This window comes from Oncorhynchus nerka, linkage group LG14, assembly GCF_034236695.1.
Source record: "Oncorhynchus nerka isolate Pitt River linkage group LG14, Oner_Uvic_2.0, whole genome shotgun sequence".
Taxonomy (NCBI): domain Eukaryota; kingdom Metazoa; phylum Chordata; class Actinopteri; order Salmoniformes; family Salmonidae; genus Oncorhynchus; species Oncorhynchus nerka.
This window is the reverse complement of record NC_088409.1, coordinates 10,397,740-10,417,460: the sequence shown is the minus strand read 5'-3', so window position 1 is coordinate 10,417,460 and position 19,721 is coordinate 10,397,740. Positions and strand designations below refer to the sequence as shown.

The 19,721-nt window shown below is 41.5% G+C and overlaps 1 protein-coding gene across 1 annotated transcript in view; it reads left to right on the top strand.

Annotated features, from left to right (window-relative positions):
• The window catches only part of LOC115117105 (F-actin-uncapping protein LRRC16A-like), a 186,090-nt gene that overhangs the window by 66,057 nt on the left and 100,312 nt on the right, over positions 1-19,721 (top strand). Inside the window, exons 13-16 of the mRNA XM_065027134.1 lie at positions 2,131-2,208; positions 4,463-4,539; positions 13,004-13,096; positions 16,593-16,662. Of these exons, the coding sequence (XP_064883206.1) occupies positions 2,131-2,208; positions 4,463-4,539; positions 13,004-13,096; positions 16,593-16,662 (318 nt within the window). The remainder of the gene's footprint in view (positions 1-2,130; positions 2,209-4,462; positions 4,540-13,003; positions 13,097-16,592; positions 16,663-19,721) is intronic.

Sequence of the window (19,721 nt, the reverse complement as noted above, 5' to 3'; positions counted from 1 at the left end):
GAGCAGAGGGAAGAGATGATAGGATGGAAGAGGAGAGAGAAGCGGGGGAGAGAGAGCGAAGGTTGGGACGGCGCGATACCATCCGAGTAGGGGCAGTGTGGGAAGTGTTGGATGAGAGCGAGAGGAAAAGGATACAAGGTAGTGGTCGGAGACTTGGAGGGGAGTTGCAATGAGGTTAGTGGAGGAACAGCATCTAGTAAAGATGAGGTCGAGCGTATTGCCTGCCTTGTGAGTAGGGGGGAAGGTGAGAGGGTGAGGTCAAAAGAGGAGAGGAGTGGAAAGAAGGAGGCAGAGAGGAATGAGTCAAAGGTAGACGTGGGGAGGTTAAAGTCGCCCAGAACTGTGAGAGGTGAGCCGTCCTCAGGAAAGGAGCTAATCAAGGCATCAAGCTCATTGATGAACTCTCCGAGGAACCTGGAGGGCGATAAATGATAAGGATGTTAAGCTTGAAAGGGCTGGTAACTGTGACAGCATGGAATTCAAAGGAGGCGATAGACAGATGGGTAAGGGGAGAAAGAGAGAATGACCACTTGGGAGAGATGAGGATCCCGGTGCCACCACCCCGCTGACCAGAAGCTCTCGGGGTGTGCGAGAGCACGTGGGGCGGACGAAGAGAGAGCAGTAGGAGTAGCGGTGTTGTCTGTGGTGATCCATGTTTCCGTCAGTGCCAAGAAGTCGAGGGACTGGAGGGAGGCATAGGCTGAGATGAACTCTGCCTTGTTGGCCGCAGATCGGCAGTTCCAGAGGCTACCGGAGACCTGGAACTCCACGTGGGTCGTGCGCGCTGGGACCACCAGATTAGGGTGGCCGCGGCCATGCGGTGTGGAGCGTTTGTATGGTCTGTGCAGAGAGGAGAGAACAGGGATAGACAGACACATAGTTGACAGGCTAGAGAAGAGGCTACGCTAATGCAGAGGAGATTGGAATGACAAGTGGACTACACGTCTCGAATGTTCAGAAAGTTAAGCTTACGTAGCAAGAATCTAATTGACTAAAATGATTAAAATGATACAGTACTGCTGAGGTAGGCTATCTGCGTTGTTGACACTACCCTAATCAAGTCGTTCCGTTGAGTGTGAAGTTTCTACAATGCTGCTTTTGGGGCTAGCTGGCTAGCTAGCAGTGTTGGTTACGTTACGTTGCGTTAGGAGAACGACAATAGCTGGCTAGCTAACCTAGAAAACGCTCTAGACTACACAATTATCTTTGAAACAAAGACGGCTATGTAGCTAGCTATGTAGCTAGCTACGATCAAACAAATCACACCGTTGGGACTGTAATGAAATGAAATGAAAATGTGATACTACCTGTGGAGCGAGCGGAATGCGACCGAATGCGAAAGTTCTATTCAGTAGACGTTGGCTGGCTGTTGGCTAGCTAGGAGTGTCTCCTACGTTAAGGACGACAAAATAGCTGGCTAGCTAACCTCGGTAAATTAAGATAATCACTCTAAGACTACACACTCTAAACTACACAATTATCTTGGATACGAAGACAGCAAAGACAACTATGTAGCTAGCTAACACTACACTAATCAAGTCGTTCAGTTGAGTGTGATAGTTACTACAGTGCTACGGTAGACGGTGAACGTGTTGGGCAGATAGGAGGGCCGACGAAATACGATAATTACGTAATTATCTTTGATACAACGGCGACTATGTAGCTAGCTAGAAGAAATTGCTAAGATTAGACAAATCAGACCGTTGTACTATAATGAAATGTAATGAAATGTAATGAAAAAGTTATACAACCTGCAGACCGAAGCGCGGATGCGACCGGCTCGCTCCAACCCGGAAGCGAGATAGACAGCATCAGGCCATCATTTATCCAGACAGTATCACCTGTTACCTATAGACAGCATCAGGCCATCATTTATCCAGACAGTATCACCCTGTTACCTATAGACAGCATCAGGCCATCATTTATCCAGACAGTATTACCTGTTACCTATAGACAGCATCAGGCCATCATTTATCCAGACAATATTACCTGTTACCTATAGACAGCATCAGGCCATCATTTATCCAGACAGTATCACCCTGTTACCTACAGACAGCATCAGACCATCATTTATCCAGACAGACTGTCTTGTTTCTAAAACTTGTGTTTTTTCCTCCATTTTTCTACCAGCATTTCTACCATTTCCTGGGCCAACCCAACAGCCTGACGACTCTGGACTTGTCCAACACAGACTGTTCTCTGGACCTGGTGAGTGAGACAACAGTCTGGTGTGCATTTCCTGCGTGTGTGTGTGTGTGTGTTCCGGTCGCCTAGTGATGGATCTTAATTCCGCTTCAGAAGCGGCATTACTTTACAGACAAGTGAAAGGCCGTTCATGTCTCCAGAGAAGGTTTCGTGTCGGCATTTTAAAAGCCGTAGTGTCGCCTACCCTAAAAGACAAAACAAACAGGCCGTAACCAAGGTGTTTCCGAGGAGCGACGTACCAGGATATCTGAATAGACTCATCGATACAGCCTACTGTAGTTTCATATGAGGAGACAAAAACACCACCGCCCACTCAGAGGGAGGGAGGGAGAGGAGGGGCAGGCAGAACAATGTGCATTTATCTGGTAATCTGTGTCTCACTAAGTATGAACTGTCTTACCCTGCAAAGTCACCTGAAGTTACCTGAAGTTACCTAAAGTTACCCTAAAGTTAACCTAAAGTAACCTTAAAGTTACCCTAAAGTTACCTAAAGTTACCTAAAGTAACCTAAAGTTACCTAAAGTAACCTAAAGTTACCTAAAGTTAACCTAAAGTTACCTAAAGTAACCTAAAGTTACCCTAAAGTCACCTAAAGTTACCTAAAGTTACCTAAAGTCACCTAAAGTAACCTAAAGTTACCTAAATTCACCCTAAAGTTACCTACAGTTACCCTAATGTTACCTAAAGTAACCCTAAAGTAACCCTAAAGTAACCTAAAGTTACCCTAAAGTCACCTAAAGTAACCTAAAGTTACCTAAAGTTACCCTAAAGTCACCTAAAGTAACCTAAAGTAACCTAGTTACCTAAAGTCACCCTAAAGTCACCTAAAGTAACCTAAAGTCACCTAAAGTCACCCTAAAGTTACCTACAGTTACCTAAAGTTACCTAAAGTTACCCTAAAGTTACCTAAAGTTACCCAAAGTTACCTAAAGTTACCTAAAGTTACCCTAAAGTCACCTAAAGTTACCTACAGTTACCCTAAAGTAACCTAAAGTTACCTAAAGTTACCTAAAGTTACCTACAGTTACCCCAAAGTCACCTAAAGTTACCTAAAGTCACCCTAAAGTAACCTAAAGTTCGCCTCTTCCTCTCTGGTTTTATAGCCATATAATTGTAGTTAGACTATAACATGGAAAATTATGTTTTGTAATAACAGCACTGATTTGAATTATGTGGGGGGAATATAAAACATTTGTTATGGATTTTTTCAAAGCCACGGGCCTTACGAGAACGTTTGATCAGTGATACATTGTAACCACTCCCATGAACCACCATGTCCAATGGGCCTTTTATACAGAACGTTTGATCAGTGATACATTGTAACCACTCCCATGAACCACCATGTCCATGGGCCTTACCAGAACGTTTGATCAGTGATACATTGTAACCACTCCCATGAACCACCATGTCCAATGGGCCTTACCAGAACGTTTGATCAGTGATACATTGTAACCACTCCCATGAACCACCATGTCCATGGGCCTTACCAGAACGTTTGATCAGTGATACATTGTAACCACTCCCATGAACCACCATGTCCATGGCCAGAACGTTTGATCAGTGATACATTGTAACCACTCCCATGAACCACCATGTCCAATGGGCCTTACCAGAACGTTTGATCAGTGATACATTGTAACCACTCCCATGAACCACCATGTCCATGGCCAGATGGTGTTGCATCAAACAGGATAGACTAACATGCTGACCAAACTGGCCGCGTTGCGTGAGCATTGTAAAATAAATGTACACGTACATGTCATTCAGTCATTTCATCCAAGTCCCTCCGTGTGCTAATGGCTAAAGGCTAAAGCTGGTATCTGTGCTAATCCACTCCTCTGTATTATAGGTGTGTTAATGCTAATGGCTAATGCTAGTGGCTAAAGCTGGTATCTGTGCTAATCCACTCCTCTGTATTATAGGTGTGTTAATGCTAATAGTGGCTAAAGCTGGTATCTGTGCTCATCCACTCCTCTGTGTTATAGGTGTGTTAATGCTAATGCTAGTGGCTAAAGCTGGTATCTGTGCTAATCCACTCCTCTGTATTATAGGTGTGTTAATGCTAATGGCTAATGCTAGTGGCTAAAGCTGGTATCTGTGCTAATCCACTCCTCTGTATTATAGGTGTGTTAATGCTAATGGTTAATGCTAGTGGCTAAAGCTGGTATCTGTGCTAATCCACTCCTCTCTATTATAGGTCTGTTAATGCTAATAGCTAATGCTAATATCTGTTCTAACCAATTCCTCTGTATTCCAGGTGTGTTCTGCTCTCCTGAGGGGCTCCGTCCAGAACCTCTCTGTCCTCAACATGTCCAAGAGTGTATTTGCACATAGGTGAGACCCACGACATCCCATAATATAACAACCAGCAGTAGTGTAGGGTAGAGTACCACAGACCCTCTGCCTCAGTCATGGGGTCATCTCATCTTATACATCTCTTTTAGTCCTAGCATTATCTCATGTAGCTCATTCATTTGATCTCCCCACATGGCCCAGTTGGTCACAAAGTGTTAGTTCTTGTACGGCTGCCACCAAAGACCCCATGTTGTGGCTTTGCAGCTGTATTCAGATTGTAATGTATTTAAATATGAATATATTCATATTTAGCTAGTCTGTGGGTGGTTGTGATTTATCAATGTGTCCGAACTCAGGAGGATTGATAGCTGTTAATTAGAGAAGCTGTCTGATGAGAGCTTTTCTCAACTAGCCGACCTGGTTAAATAAAGGTACAATTTAAAAAAATAGTTTTATAATGATTTAATTTTCTGTTTTAATATCAATTCAATTCCTAGAGAGGCAATTACTGTAGAAACAACAACAACAACAACATGACAGCATACCACAACCATACCGCAACCATACCACAACCATACCACAACCATACCACAACCATACCACAATGAGACACCACACCCAACCATTCACATCATCATCAGATCATCACAGAGCACATGGATAACACTACTGAGAGGTCTATCTAAAGTTCAATCTAGACATACAGTACCAGTCAAACGTTTGGACACACCAACTCATTCAAGGGTTTTCTTTATTTTTTGAAACTATTTTCTACATTGTAAAATAATAGTGACGACATCAAAACTATGAAATAACACATATGGAATCATGTAGTAACCAAAAAAGTGTTAAACAAATCAAAATATATTTGAGATTTTAGATTCTTCAAAGTAGCCACCCTTTGCCTTGATGACAGCTTTGCACACTCTTGGTATTTTCTCAACCAGCTTCATGAGGTAGTCACCTGGAATATATTTAAATTGTGCCTTGTTAAAATGTATTTCCTTCTTAATGCGTTTGAGCCAATCAGTTGTGTTGTGACAAGGTAGGGGTGGTGTACAGAATATAGTATAGACTTGTTATTTTACCATATAGGGTTATGGCAAGAACAGTTCAAATAAGCAAAGAGAAACAATAGTCCATCATTATTAGATTAGATTGCAGCCCAAATAAATACTTCAGAGTTCAAGTAACAGATGCATCTCTACATCAACTGTTCAGAGGAGACTGCGTGAATCAGGCCTTCATGGTGGAACTGCTGTAAAGAAACCACTACTGAAGGACACCAATAAGAAGAGACTTGCTTGGGTCGAGAAACACGAGCAATAGAGATTAGACCGGTGGAAATCCGTCCTTTGGTATGATGATTCCAAATTTGAGATTTTTGGTTCCAACTGCCGTGTCTTTGTGAGATGCAGAGTAAGTGAACGGATGATCTCCGCATGTGTGGTTCCCACCGTGAAGCATGGAGGAGGTGGTGTGATGGTTTATCCCATAAATTTACCGTATTTCACATTTTAAAGTGAATTGCATTAGAAACAACTAACTTTAAATGTTCCCAATGCAGCACACTCTTGTAAGAATAACAACCACCACCCTGGATAATTAGATTAATATAAACAATTGATTCTTAAAAGTGATAAAGCAATAGAATGGGAAACGTTTTACCAGACTAGATACATATCAATCAAACTTTTATTTTTAAATAGACACTTACAAACAAATACAAGAACATCTTTCAGTATAATACAATACGCAAAAAGATATAGATTTATTCAATGTTAATACCGAAAAGGCTTTCGACCATCTTGAATTGGCTATTCGCTTCAAAACTTTGGAAGCTTTCAACTTTCCAGATGAAATAATGCATTTTATAAAAATGATGAAATTGCTTTAGAATGGGGCACAAGACAAGGATGTCCTCTCTCCCCCCTCCTGTTTGCACTGGCAATTGAACCGCTTGCAGAAAGAATTAGACAGGACCCAAATGTAGCAGGTATCATCAGTATTGGTAAACATTAGTATAATTAGTATATACAATCTCCTGATATACCTGATCAATATTGAAAAGTCAATGCCCCCCTTCCCTGCCCTAAATATTTTCAGAATACTCTAAAATCTTAGAATATAAAATGTACGTGGAAAAAACAGCAATCTTTTAAGTAGACTACAAAAAATATCAAACACTTAGAATGCTTAATAATTGAAAGCAGACCAATATGAAAGCAGACCTAATTAAATGGAACAATCTTCCCATAAATCTAACAGGAAGAATAAACCTCTTCAGAATGGCAAAGTTTTTATACTTATTCTGGGTAATGCCAATTAGCCCACCGAAGACATTCTTTTAAAAAGTATACAAATAAAACTCATAGACTTAAAAGGAACATTTTCCATCTTCCTAAATCTGAGGTTTTAACCTTTCAGACTTGGAATTGTATCAACTCTCCACCCAGGGCTTTCACTTGGGACATATAGTTAAATGTACTAAAGAGGAACAATGGGTACATATTGAAGATGCACATGCTCATCCCCATAATATTTTTGTGTCTATTTTCAAAGGATAAAGCTAAGAACATGAACAACTTCATAGTTAAGAACACTATAACAATATGGAACACTATAACAATATAGAACACTATAACAATATGGAACACTATATCAATATAGAACACTATAACAATATGGAACACTATAACAACATGGAACACTATAACAATATAGAACACTATAACAATATGGAACACTATAACAACATGGAACACTATAACAACATGGAACACTATAACAATATGGAACACTATAACAATATAGAACACTATAACAATATGGAACACTATATCAATATAGAACACTATAACAATATGGAACACTATATCAATATAGAACACTATAACAATATGGAACACTATAACAATATAGAACACTATAACAATATGGAACACTATAACAACATGGAACACTATAACAATATGGAACACTATAACAATATAGAACACTATAACAGTATAGAACACTATAACAATATAGAACACTATAACAATATAGAACTTTATAACAATATGGAACACTATAACAACATGGAACACTATAACAATATGGAACACTATAACAATATAGAACACTATAACAACATGGAACACTATAACAATATAGAACACTATAACAATATAGAACACTATAACAATATGGAACACTATAACAATATGGAACACTATAACAATATGGAACACTATAACAATATAGAACACAATAACAATATGGAACACCATAACAATATAGAACACTATAACAATTTACCCTCTGACCTGCACTTTACCCTCATCATGTGAGTCAAAGGCAGGGGTTTACAGGTAACCAGGAGTGGTTACAACCCTGATCAGCCAATCAGAGGTGTCCCTAACAGCGATGACTGTTATCAAGGAACCTTACATCATCCAATAAGGATTGGTTCAACTTCCTGATTTGTGTAGCAGGAAGAGAATGATCTGAATGCAGGCGTTATGGGGTAACAGTTTTTAATGCCTTAGCAAAACAGCTATCCATCCCTCTCCTCCCTCTATCCCATGCCAGCAGCATACCACCCTGCAGCATACCACCCTGCAGCATACCACCCTGCATACCACCCTGCAGCATACCACCAGGCATACCACCCTGCAGCATACCACCCTGCATACCACTGCTGGCTTGCTTCTGAAGCTAAGCAGGGTTGGTCCTGGTCAGTCCCTGGATGGGAGACCAGATGCTGCTGGGAGTGGTGTTGGAGGGTCAGTAGGAGGCACTCTTTCCTCTGGTCTAAAAAAATAAACATATATCCCATCACCCCAGGGCAGTGATGGGGGACATTGCCCTGTGTAGGGTGCTGTCTTGGGACGTTAAACAGGTGTCCTGACTCTCTGTGGTCACTAAAGACCCCATGGCACTTATTGTAAGAGTAGGGGTGTTAACCCCGGTGTCCTGGCTAAATTCCCAATCTGGCCTTCATACCATCATGGACACCTAATCATTCCCAGTTTACAATTGGCTCATTCATCTCCTCTCCTCTGTAACTATTCCCCAGGTCGTTGCTGTAAATGGGTTCTCAGTCAAATTAACTGGTAAAATAAGAGTTTAAAAATATATAAGTAAATTATTCCTCCCTCTCTCCCCCTCCTCCTCCCTCCTCTGTCACTCACCCAGGCCTAGGGTGTGTACACACACCAACAATCTGCCAATCCTGTTTCTGCCTCCCCTGCAGTTTTCATCTCTCTCTCTCTCTCTCTCTCTCTCTCTCTGTCTCACACACACCAACAATCTGCCAATCCTGTTTCTCCCTCCGCTGCAGTTTTCACCTCTCTCTCTGTCTCTCATACATTCACAAGCTGATCCTGGGACAGAGCTCTTTTCACACCCTTGGAACTCGACACTGAGATTTCTATCCACTTCACAGCCCCCTAAACTGCAAGGCCCACCGCTCTGCTCTCACAGACAGGGGAACAGATTGAACATTTTGCATGGTTGCTTAGCCAGTCAGTTCCTTGAATTAACCTGAATATATATATATCTCTCCTCACATCATTACCCCATCACAGTGTCTCTTCACATCATTACCCCATCACAGTGTCTCTCTTCACATCATTACCCCATCACAGTGTCTCTCTTCACATCATTACCCCATCACAGTGTCTCTCTTCACATCAGTACCCCATCACAGTGTCTCTCTTCACATCATTACCCCATCACAGTGTCTCTCCTCACATCATTACCCCATCACAGTCTCTCACATCATTACCCCATCACAGTGTCTATCTTCACATCATTACCCCATCACAGTGTCTCTCCTCACATCATTACCCCATCACAGTGTCTCTCTTCACATCATTACCCCATCACAGTGTATATCTTCACATCATTACCCCATCACAGTGTCTCTCTTCACATCATTACCCCATCACAGTGTCTCTCTTCACATCATTACCCCATCACAGTGTCTCTCTTCACATCATTACCCCATCACAGTCTCTCCTCACATCATTACCCCATCACAGTCTCTCACATCATTACCCCATCACAGTCTCTCACATCATTACCCCATCACAGTGTCTCTTCACATCATTACCCCATCACAGTGTCTCTCCTCACATCATTACCCCATCACAGTGTCTCTCTTCACATCATTACCCCATCACAGTGTCTCTCTCACATCATTACCCCATCACAGTGTCTCTCCTCACATCATTACCCCATCACAGTGTCTCTCTTCACATCATTACCCCATCACAGCCTCTCACATCATTACCCCATCACAGTGTCTCTCTTCACATCATTACCCCATCACAGTCTCTCACATCATTACCCCATCACAGTCTCTCACATCATTACCCCATCACAGTCTCTCACATCATTACCCCATCACAGTCTCTCACATCATTACCCCATCACAGTGTCTCTCTCACATCATTACCCCATCACAGTGTCTCTCTTCACATCATTACCCCATCACAGTGTCTCTCACATCATTACCCCATCACAGTGTCTCTCCTCACATCATTACCCCATCACAGTGTCTCTCCTCACATCATTACCCCATCACAGTCTCTCACATCATTACCCCATCACAGTGTCTCTCTTCACATCATTACCCCATCACAGTGTCTCTCCTCACATCATTACCCCATCACAGTGTCTCCTCACATCATTACCCCATCACAGTGTCTCTCCTCACATCATTACCCCATCACAGTGTCTCTCCTCACATCATTACCCCATCACAGTGTCTCTCTTCACATCATTACCCCATCACAGTGTCTCTTCACATCATTACCCCATCACAGTGTCTCTCTTCACATCATTACCCCATCACAGTGTCTCTCACATCATTACCCCATCACAGTGTCTCCTCACATCATTACCCCATCACAGTGTCTCTCCTCACATCATTACCCCATCACAGTGTCTCTCCTCACATCATTACCCCATCACAGTGTCTCTTCACATCATTACCCCATCACAGTGTCTCTCCTCACATCATTACCCCATCACAGTGTCTCTCTTCACATCATTACCCCATCACAGTGTCTCTCTCACATCATTACCCCATCACAGTGTCTCTCCTCACATCATTACCCCATCACAGTCTCTCACATCATTACCCCATCACAGTCTCTCACATCATTACCCCATCACCGAGTCTCTTCACATCATTACCCCATCACAGTGTCTCTCTTCACATCATTACCCCATCACAGTCTCTCACATCATTACCCCATCACAGTGTCTTTCCTCACATCATTACCCCATCACCGTGTCTCTCTTCACATCATTACCCCATCACAGTTTCTCTTCACATCATTACCCCATCACAGTGTCTCTCTTCACATCATTACCCCATCACAGTGTCTCTTCACATCATTACCCCATCACAGTGTCTCTCTTCACATCATTACCCCATCACAGTCTCTCCTCACATCATTACCCCATCACAGTGTCTCTCTTGGACATCATTACCCCATCACAGTCTCTCTGGGGACATCATTAGCCCATCACAGTCTCTCTTCACATCATTACCCCATCACAGTCTCTCTGGGGACATCATTACCCCATCACAGTGTGGGAGCGGATTTGCTGTGTTTTATAACAGGATTCCTATCACCATAATTACCCCATCATCAGTGTCTTTCTTCACATCATTACCCCATCACAGGGTTCTCTTCACATAATAACCCCATCAGGGCACTGGGTTTCTCTTCACATCATTACCCCATCATCAGGGCTCTGGGTTTATATACACCATAATAATCATTACCCCATCAGGGCAGTACACCATAATAATGTAGCCATATCAGGGCTACTCATTACACCATCACAGTCTCTCCTCACACTGGGTTCATTACCCCATCACAGTGCCATATCTGGGACAGATAATAGCCTAATAACAGTCTATCTGGGGACAGTTTATATACACCATAATAATGTCTGTAACCTGGGGACAGAGCTACTGGGTTTATATACACCATAATAATGTCTCTCTGGGTTTATATACACCATAATAATGTAACCTATCAGGGCTACTGGGTTTATGCGGACCATAATAATGAAGAGTTTTTTATATCAGGACTGGCCATATCACTGGGTTTATATAATAATAATGTCCATATCAGGGCTACTGGGTTTATATACACCATAATAATGTAGCCATATCAGGGCTACTGGGTTTATATACACCATAATAATAATGCTACTGGGTTTATATACACCAGGGCTACTGGGCCATATCAGGGCTACTGGGTTTATATACACCATAATAATGTAGCCATCAGGGCTCTGGGTTTATATACACCATAATAATGGGCTACTGGGTTTATATACACCATAATAATGTGGCCATATCAGGGCTACTGGGTTTATATACACCATAATAATGTAGCCATATCAGGGCTACTGGGTTTATATACACCATAATAATGTAGCCATATCAGGGCTACTGGGTTTATATACACCATAATAATGTATCCATATCAGGGCTACTGGGTTTATATACACCATAATAATGTAACCATATCAGGGCTACTGGGTTTATATACACCATAATAATGTAGCCATATCAGGGCTACTGGGTTTATATACACCATAATAATGATGACTGTAACCATATCAGGGCTACTGGGTTTATATACACCATAATAATGTGACTGCCATATCAGGGCTACTGGGTTTATATACACCATAATAATGTAGCCATATCAGGGCTACTTTTTATTCACCATAATAATGAAGACTGTGTCCATATCAGGGCTACTGGGTTTATATAACACTCATAGCTGTGAGCCATCTCTCTGGGTTTATCTCTTGGCCTGGGTTTATATACACCATCTCTGTCTGCCATCTGGTCTACTGGGTTTACTGCAATGATAATGTATCCTTCAAGGCTTCTTCAGCAGCGTTTATTCCACTAATGGTACTGGGCCATCAAGGCTACTATAATAATGGCCTCAGGGCTCAGGTTTATATCACCATAATAATAACTGTAGCCATATCAGGCTACTGGGTTTATATACACCATAATAATGATGACTTTCTCCATATCAGGGCTCTGGGTTTATATACACCATAATAATGTAACCATATCAGGGCTCTGGGTTTATATACACCATAATAATGCATAACCATATCAGGGCTACTTTATGAATGAGCAAACTAACCTGTCTTTGTCTGTCTCTGTCTGTCTTTGTCTTTATCTACACCCTCTGTCTAGCCTGTCAGGGCTACTGGGTTTATTCTCTGTCTCTGTCTTTCTCTCATCTCTCTGTTTTCTCCTCTCTGTCATATCCATATCTCTGTCTTTTCTCGCCAACATCTCCTAGCTCTGTCTTTCTCTCGTTCAACACATCCTGATTCTCACATTCTTTCTCTGCCTCTCTGTCATCTCCACTCTTCAAGGCTCCTCTCTCTCTGTCCTCTCAGGTATCTTCTCTTGCCTGGGCTTACTATCCTCTCTTCTGTTTTCTCCATCTCTCTGTCAAAGATGTGCCTCCATCTTCAAGCACTTCTTCTTTCTCATCTCTGTCCTCAGCTGCATCAACCTTTCAGGAACCAAACTCCCTCCAGAGGCCTTGAAGTGAGCAAACTAACCATGTCTTTGTCTGTCTCTGTCTGTCTTTGTCTTTCTCTGCCTCTGTCTTTCTCTGTCTGTCTTTGTCTTTCTCTGTCTCTGTCTTTCTCTCATCTCTCTGTCTTTCTCTCCTCTCTGTCATCTCTCTGTCTTTCTCTCCTCTCTCTGTCTTTCTCTCATCTCTCTGTCTTTCTCTCCTCTCTCTGTCTTTCTCTCTCTGTCTTTCTCTCCTCTCTCTGTCTTTCTCTCTCTCTCTGTCTTTCTCTCCTCTCTCTGTCTTTCTCTCCTCTCTCTGTCTTTCTCTCCTCTCTCTGTCTTTCTCTCATCTCTGTCTTTCTCTCCTCTCTCTGTCTTTCTCTCATCTCTCTGTCTTTCTCTCCCCTCTCTGTCTTTCTCTCCCCTCTCTGTCTTTCTCTCCTGTCTCTGTCTTTCTCTCCTCTGTCTTTCTCTCCTCTCTCTGTCTTTCTCTCCTCTCTCTGTCTTTCTCTGTCTTTCTCTCCTCTGTCTTTCTCTCCTCTCTCTGTCTTTCTCTCCTCTCTCTGTCTTTCCTCTCTCTGTCTTTCTCTCCTCTCTCTGTCTTTCTCTCATCTCTCTGTCTTTCTCTCCTCTGTCTCTGTCTTTCTCTCCTGTCTCTGTCTTTCTCTCCTCTGTCTCTGTCTTTCTCTCCTCTGTCTCTGTTTTTCTCTCCTCTCTCTGTCTTTCTCTCCTCTCTCTGTCTTTCTCTCCTCTGTCTCTGTCTTTCTCTGTCTCCGTCTTTCTCTCCTCCCTCTGTCTCAATCTCTCAGTTCTTCTCTCCCCCTCTGTCTCAATCTCTTCTGTCCCTCCTTCTCACTTTCCCTCTCTCTCATCTCCTTCTTTCTCTCTCTGTTTCTCTTCTCTCTCTTACGCTCCCCTCCAATATATATATTTTTCCTAATAGGAAATAGAGCTACAACAGAGAACACCTTCCTAATATTGAGTTGCACCCCCTTTTGCCCTCAGAACAGCCTCAATCGTCAGGCATGGACTACAAGGTGTCAAAAGCGTTCCACAGGGATGCTGGCCCATTTTGACTCTAATGCTTCCCACAGTCGTGTCAAGTTGGCTGGGATGTCCTTTGGGTGGTGGACCATTCTCGATACACACGGGAAACTGTTGAGCGTGAAAAACCCAGCAGCGTTGCAGTTCTTGACGCGTCTGTTACCTATGACCGCTCCCTGTTCAAAGGCACTTTAAGCCTTTGTCCTGCCCATTCACCCTCTGAATACATAAACAATGTCACCCCCCCCCCAGGGCACCAGGCTGCCCCGCATCACGCTCTCCTATCATCCATTACGCACACCTGCCTTCCCTCATCACGCGCATCAGCGATTTTGGACTCACCTGGTCTCACTCATCACCTGTTATTACCTCCCCTATATTTATCAGTTCCCCAGCTCTGGTCCCCACTTCTGCTTTGATTGTCTTTTGTTTGTGTTTCCTGTTTGCTGACGCTGTTCCTGTCTCGTTCCATGTCCGTTATTTATTAAACGTTTTAGTCCCCGTACCTGCTTCGTCTCTCCAGCGTCATCCCATGTGACAAACAATCCATGTCTCAATTATCTCAACTCTTATAAAACCTTCTCTGACCTGTCTCATCCCCTTCGTTTACTCTGACTGAAGTGGATTTAACACGTGACTTTTGCCTGGATTCACCTGGTCAGTCTATGTCAGGGAAAGAGCAGGTGTTTCTAATGTTTTGTATATTTCACTCTCTCAGCATCCCATAAACTAGACTGGATTCTTTATCCCATCAACTAGACTGGATTCTTCATCCAATAAACTAGACTGGATTCTTCATCTCATAAACTAGACTGGATTCTTCATCCCATAAACTAGACTATTCTTCATCCCATAAACTAGACTGGATTCTTCATCCCATGAACTAGACTGGATTCTTCATCCCATGAACTAGACTGGATTCTTCATCCCATAAACTAGACTGGATTCTTCATCCCATAAACAAGACTGGATTCTTCATCCCATAAACTAGACTGGATTCTTCATCCCATAAACTAGACTGGATTCTTCATCCCATAAACTAGACTGGATTCTTCATCCCATAAACTAGACTGGATTCTTCATCCCATAAACTAGACTGGATTCTTCATCCCATGAACTAGACTGGATTCTTCATCCCATAAACTAGACTGGATTCTTCATCCCATAAACTAGACTGGATTCTTCATCCCATAAACTAGACTGGATTCTCCATCCCAGAAACTAGACTGGATTCTTCATCCCATAAACTAGACTGGATTCTTCATCCCATAAACTAGACTGGATTCTTCATCCCATAAACTAGACTGGATTCTTCATCCCATAAACTAGACTGGATTCTTCATCCCATAAACTAGACTGGATTCTTCATCCCATAAACTAGACTGGATTCTTCATCCCATAAACTAGACTGGATTCTTCATCTCATAAACTAGACTGGATTCTTCATCTCATAAACTAGACTGGATTCTTCATCCATTAAACTAGACTGGATTCTTCATCCCCTAAACTAGACTGGATTCTTCATCCCATAAACAAGAATATTCTTCATCCCATAAACTAGACTGGATTCTTCATCCCATAAACTAGACTGGATTCTTCATCCCATAAACAAGAATATTCTTCATCCCATAAACTAGACTGGATGCTTCATCCCATAAACTAGACTGGATTCTTCATCCCATAAACTAGACTGGATTCTTCATCCCATAAACAAGAATATTCTTCATCCCATAAACTAGACTGGATTCTTCATCCCATAAACTAGACTGGATTCTTCATCCCATAAACTAGACTGGATTCTTCATCCCATAAACTAGACTGGATGCTTCATCCCATAAACTAGACTGGATTCTTCATCCCATAAACTAGACTGGATTCTTCATCCCATAAACAAGAATATTCTTCATCTCATAAACTAGACTGGATTCTTCATCCCATTCTGGATTCTTCATCCCATAAACTAGACTGGATTCTTCATCCCATAAACAAGAATATTCTTCATCTCATAAACTAGACTGGATTCTTCATCCCATAAGACTAGATTCTTCATCCCATAAACAAGAATATTCTTCATCCCATAAACTAGACTGGATTCTTCATCCCATAAACTAGACTGGATTCTTCATCCCATAAACTAGACTGGATTCTTCATCCCATAAACAAGAATATTCTTCATCCCATAAACTAGACTGGATTCTTCATCCCATAAACTAGACTGGATTCTTCATCCCATAAACAAGAATATTCTTCATCTCATAAACTAGACTGGATTCTTCATCCCATAAACTAGACTGGATTCTTCATCCCATAAACTAGACTGGATTCTTCATCCCATAAACTAGACTGGATTCTTCATCTCATAAACGAGACTGGATTCTTCATCCTGTAAGATAGTATTCTTCATTGTTAGTCTCTATTATAAACCTAACCAACAGTGAGTCTGCCTGAAATGTATTAAACAATATTGTTGTCTTCCTTGCAGAGCTCTTCTGCTCGGTCTGGCCAGTAATCCCAACATCAAGGAAGTGTCGTTAGACCTCAGCTGCTGTGAGGTAAGAACACAGAGAGGCTACAGGAAGTGTCGTTAGACCTCAGCTGCTGTGAGGTAAGAACACAGAGAGGCTACAGGAAGTGTCGTTAGACCTCAGCTGCTGTGAGGTAAGAACACAGAGAGGCTACAGGAAGTGTCGTTAGACCTCAGCTGCTGTGAGGTAAGAACACAGAGAGGCTACAGGAAGTGTCGTTAGACCTCAGCTGCTGTGAGGTAAGAACACAGAGAGGCTACAGGAAGTGTCGTTAGACCTCAGCTGCTGTGAGGTAATTACTCTGTTTTGTCAAAGAACGAATATGATTGTTTTTGGCCCTTTAGCAAGATATGTAAACACAATGTATTTAGCCTTCCAGTTGTGGAAATAGATATGAAAGACAACTTTATTAGTCAGCGTGAGATAACGACAGAGGAAAAGTGTTTTAGTTGCTTTATCAATGTACTATACATCAATGACCTCTTCACCATAGTCCTATATGTCAATGACCTCTTCACCATAGTCCTATATGTCAATGACCTCTTCACTATAGTCCTATATGTCAATGACCTCTTCACTATAGTCCTATATGTCAATGACCTCTTCACTATAGTCTTATATGTCAATGACCTCTTCACTATATGTCAATGACCTCTTCACTATAGTACTATATGTCAATGACCTCTTCACTATAGTACTGTATGTCAATGACCTCTTCACTATAGTACTATATGTCAATGACCTCTTCACTATAGTACTATATGTCAATGACCTCTTCATTATAGTACTATATGTCAATGACCTCTTCACTATATATATTAATGACCTCTTCACTATATATATTAATGACCTCTTAACTATAGTATTATATGTCAATGACCTCTTCACTATAGTACTGTATGTCAATGACCTCTTCACTATAGTACTATATGTCAATGACCTCTTCACTATAGTCCTATACATCAATGACCTCTTCACTATAGTCCTATATGTCAATGACCTCTTCACTATAGTACTATACATCAATGACCTCTTCACTATAGTAATGACCTCTTCACTATAGTACTATATGTCAATGACCTCTTCACTATAGTACTATACATCAATGACCTCTTCACTATAGTACTATATGTCAATGACCTCTTCACTATAGTACTATATGTCAATGACCTCTTCACTATAGTACTATATGTCAATGACCTCTTCACTATAGTACTATATGTCAATGACCTTTCACTATAGTACTATATGTCAATGACCTCTTCACTATAGTACTATATGTCAATGACCTTTTCATGTCCTAATATGTAACATTAAAAACATTAGCAGATCTGCTAAAGCAAGAATCCACCTCTTGTTCTGGTCCGGATATGTGACGTTTAGCTGAATGTTCTGGTCCGGATATGTGACATTTATCTGAATGTTCTGATATGTGATGTTTATCTGAATGTTCTGGTCCAGATATGTGATGTTTATCTGAATGTTCTGGTCCAGATATGTGACATTTATCTGAATGTTCTGATATGTGATGTTTATCTGAATGTTCTGGTCCAGATATGTGATGTTTATCTGAATGTTCTGGTCCAGATATGTGATGTTTATCTGAATGTTCTGGTCCAGATATGTGACATTTATCTGAATGTTCTGGTCCAGATATGTGATGTTTATCTGAATGTTCTGGTCCAGATATGTGACATTTATCTGAATGTTCTGGTCCAGATATGTGACATTTAGCTGAATGTTCTGGTCCAGATATGTGACATTTATCTGAATGTTCTGGTCCAGATATGTGACGTTTATCTGAATGTTCTGGTGACATTTATCTGAATGTTCTGGTCCATGTGATTTATCTGAATGTTCTGGTGACATTTATCTGAATGTTCTGGTCCAGATATGTGACATTTATCTGAATGTTCTGGTCCAGATATGTGACATTTATCTGAATGTTCTGGTCCTGATATGTGACATTTATCTGAATGTTCTGGTCCAGATATGCGACGTTTATCTGAATGTTCTTCATCAGTTTAAGAATTCTAAAATGTGCACTAGCTTTGGCCTTGATGGTTTTTGGAGTGAACATCCCATAGCTCTGTCTGTTGTTATAGCTTCCTCCTCTCCAAATATACCCGATGAGTCTACTACAACTCTATATAATGGATCACTTAGCGAAGGAGATTGAATATAAATGGCTAATTATGTCACGCACTCACACACACGCATGCACAGAAACACACACACACACTCTCTCTCACCCCCATGCCCTAATCTACTAAAGATGTCTTTCCACAGATTCATTGAATACCACTGCAGCAGAAACCACAGTTAGCAAAATAATTTCACATTTTAAACCGCTGCTGAGCTACTACATTATCTCTTGCCTTTCAGTCTTTGTGGGTATAATAATGAACCATTGGTTTGAAGCAGTCTCACTGTGTGCTACAGTACTATATGTGTTCTTGACTAATTCCCAAATGGCACCCTATTCCCTATGTAGTGCACTACTTTTGACCAGAACCCAATAGGTCCTGGTCAAAAGTAGTGCACTACATAGGAAATAGGGTGCCATTTGGGATAAATACTCTTGTCTAATTGTATGTGGATGATCTAGCCAGAGGATTGTTCCCTCTAATAGCTAGCGACTGGTCCCTGTATATCTCTGATGTGTTGTTGTTCTCTCTAATAGCTAGCTACTGGTCCCTGTATATCTCTGATGTGTTGTTGTTCTCTCTAATAGCTAGCTACTGGTCCCTGTATATCTCTGATGTGTTGTTGTTCTCTCTAATAGCTAGCTACTGGTCCCTGTATATCTCTGATGTGTTGTTGTTCTCTCTAATAGCTAGCTACTGGTCCCTGTATATCTCTGATGTGTGTTGTTGTTCTCTCTAATAGCTAGCTACTGGTCCCTGTATATCTCTGATGTGTTGTTGTTCTCTCTAATAGCTAGCTACTGGTCCCCGTATATCTCTGATGTGTTGTTGTTCTCTCTAATAGCTAGCTACTGGTCCCTGTATATCTCTGATGTGTTGTTGTTCTCTCTAATAGCTAGCTACTGGTCCCTGTATATCTCTGATGTGTTGTTGTTCTCT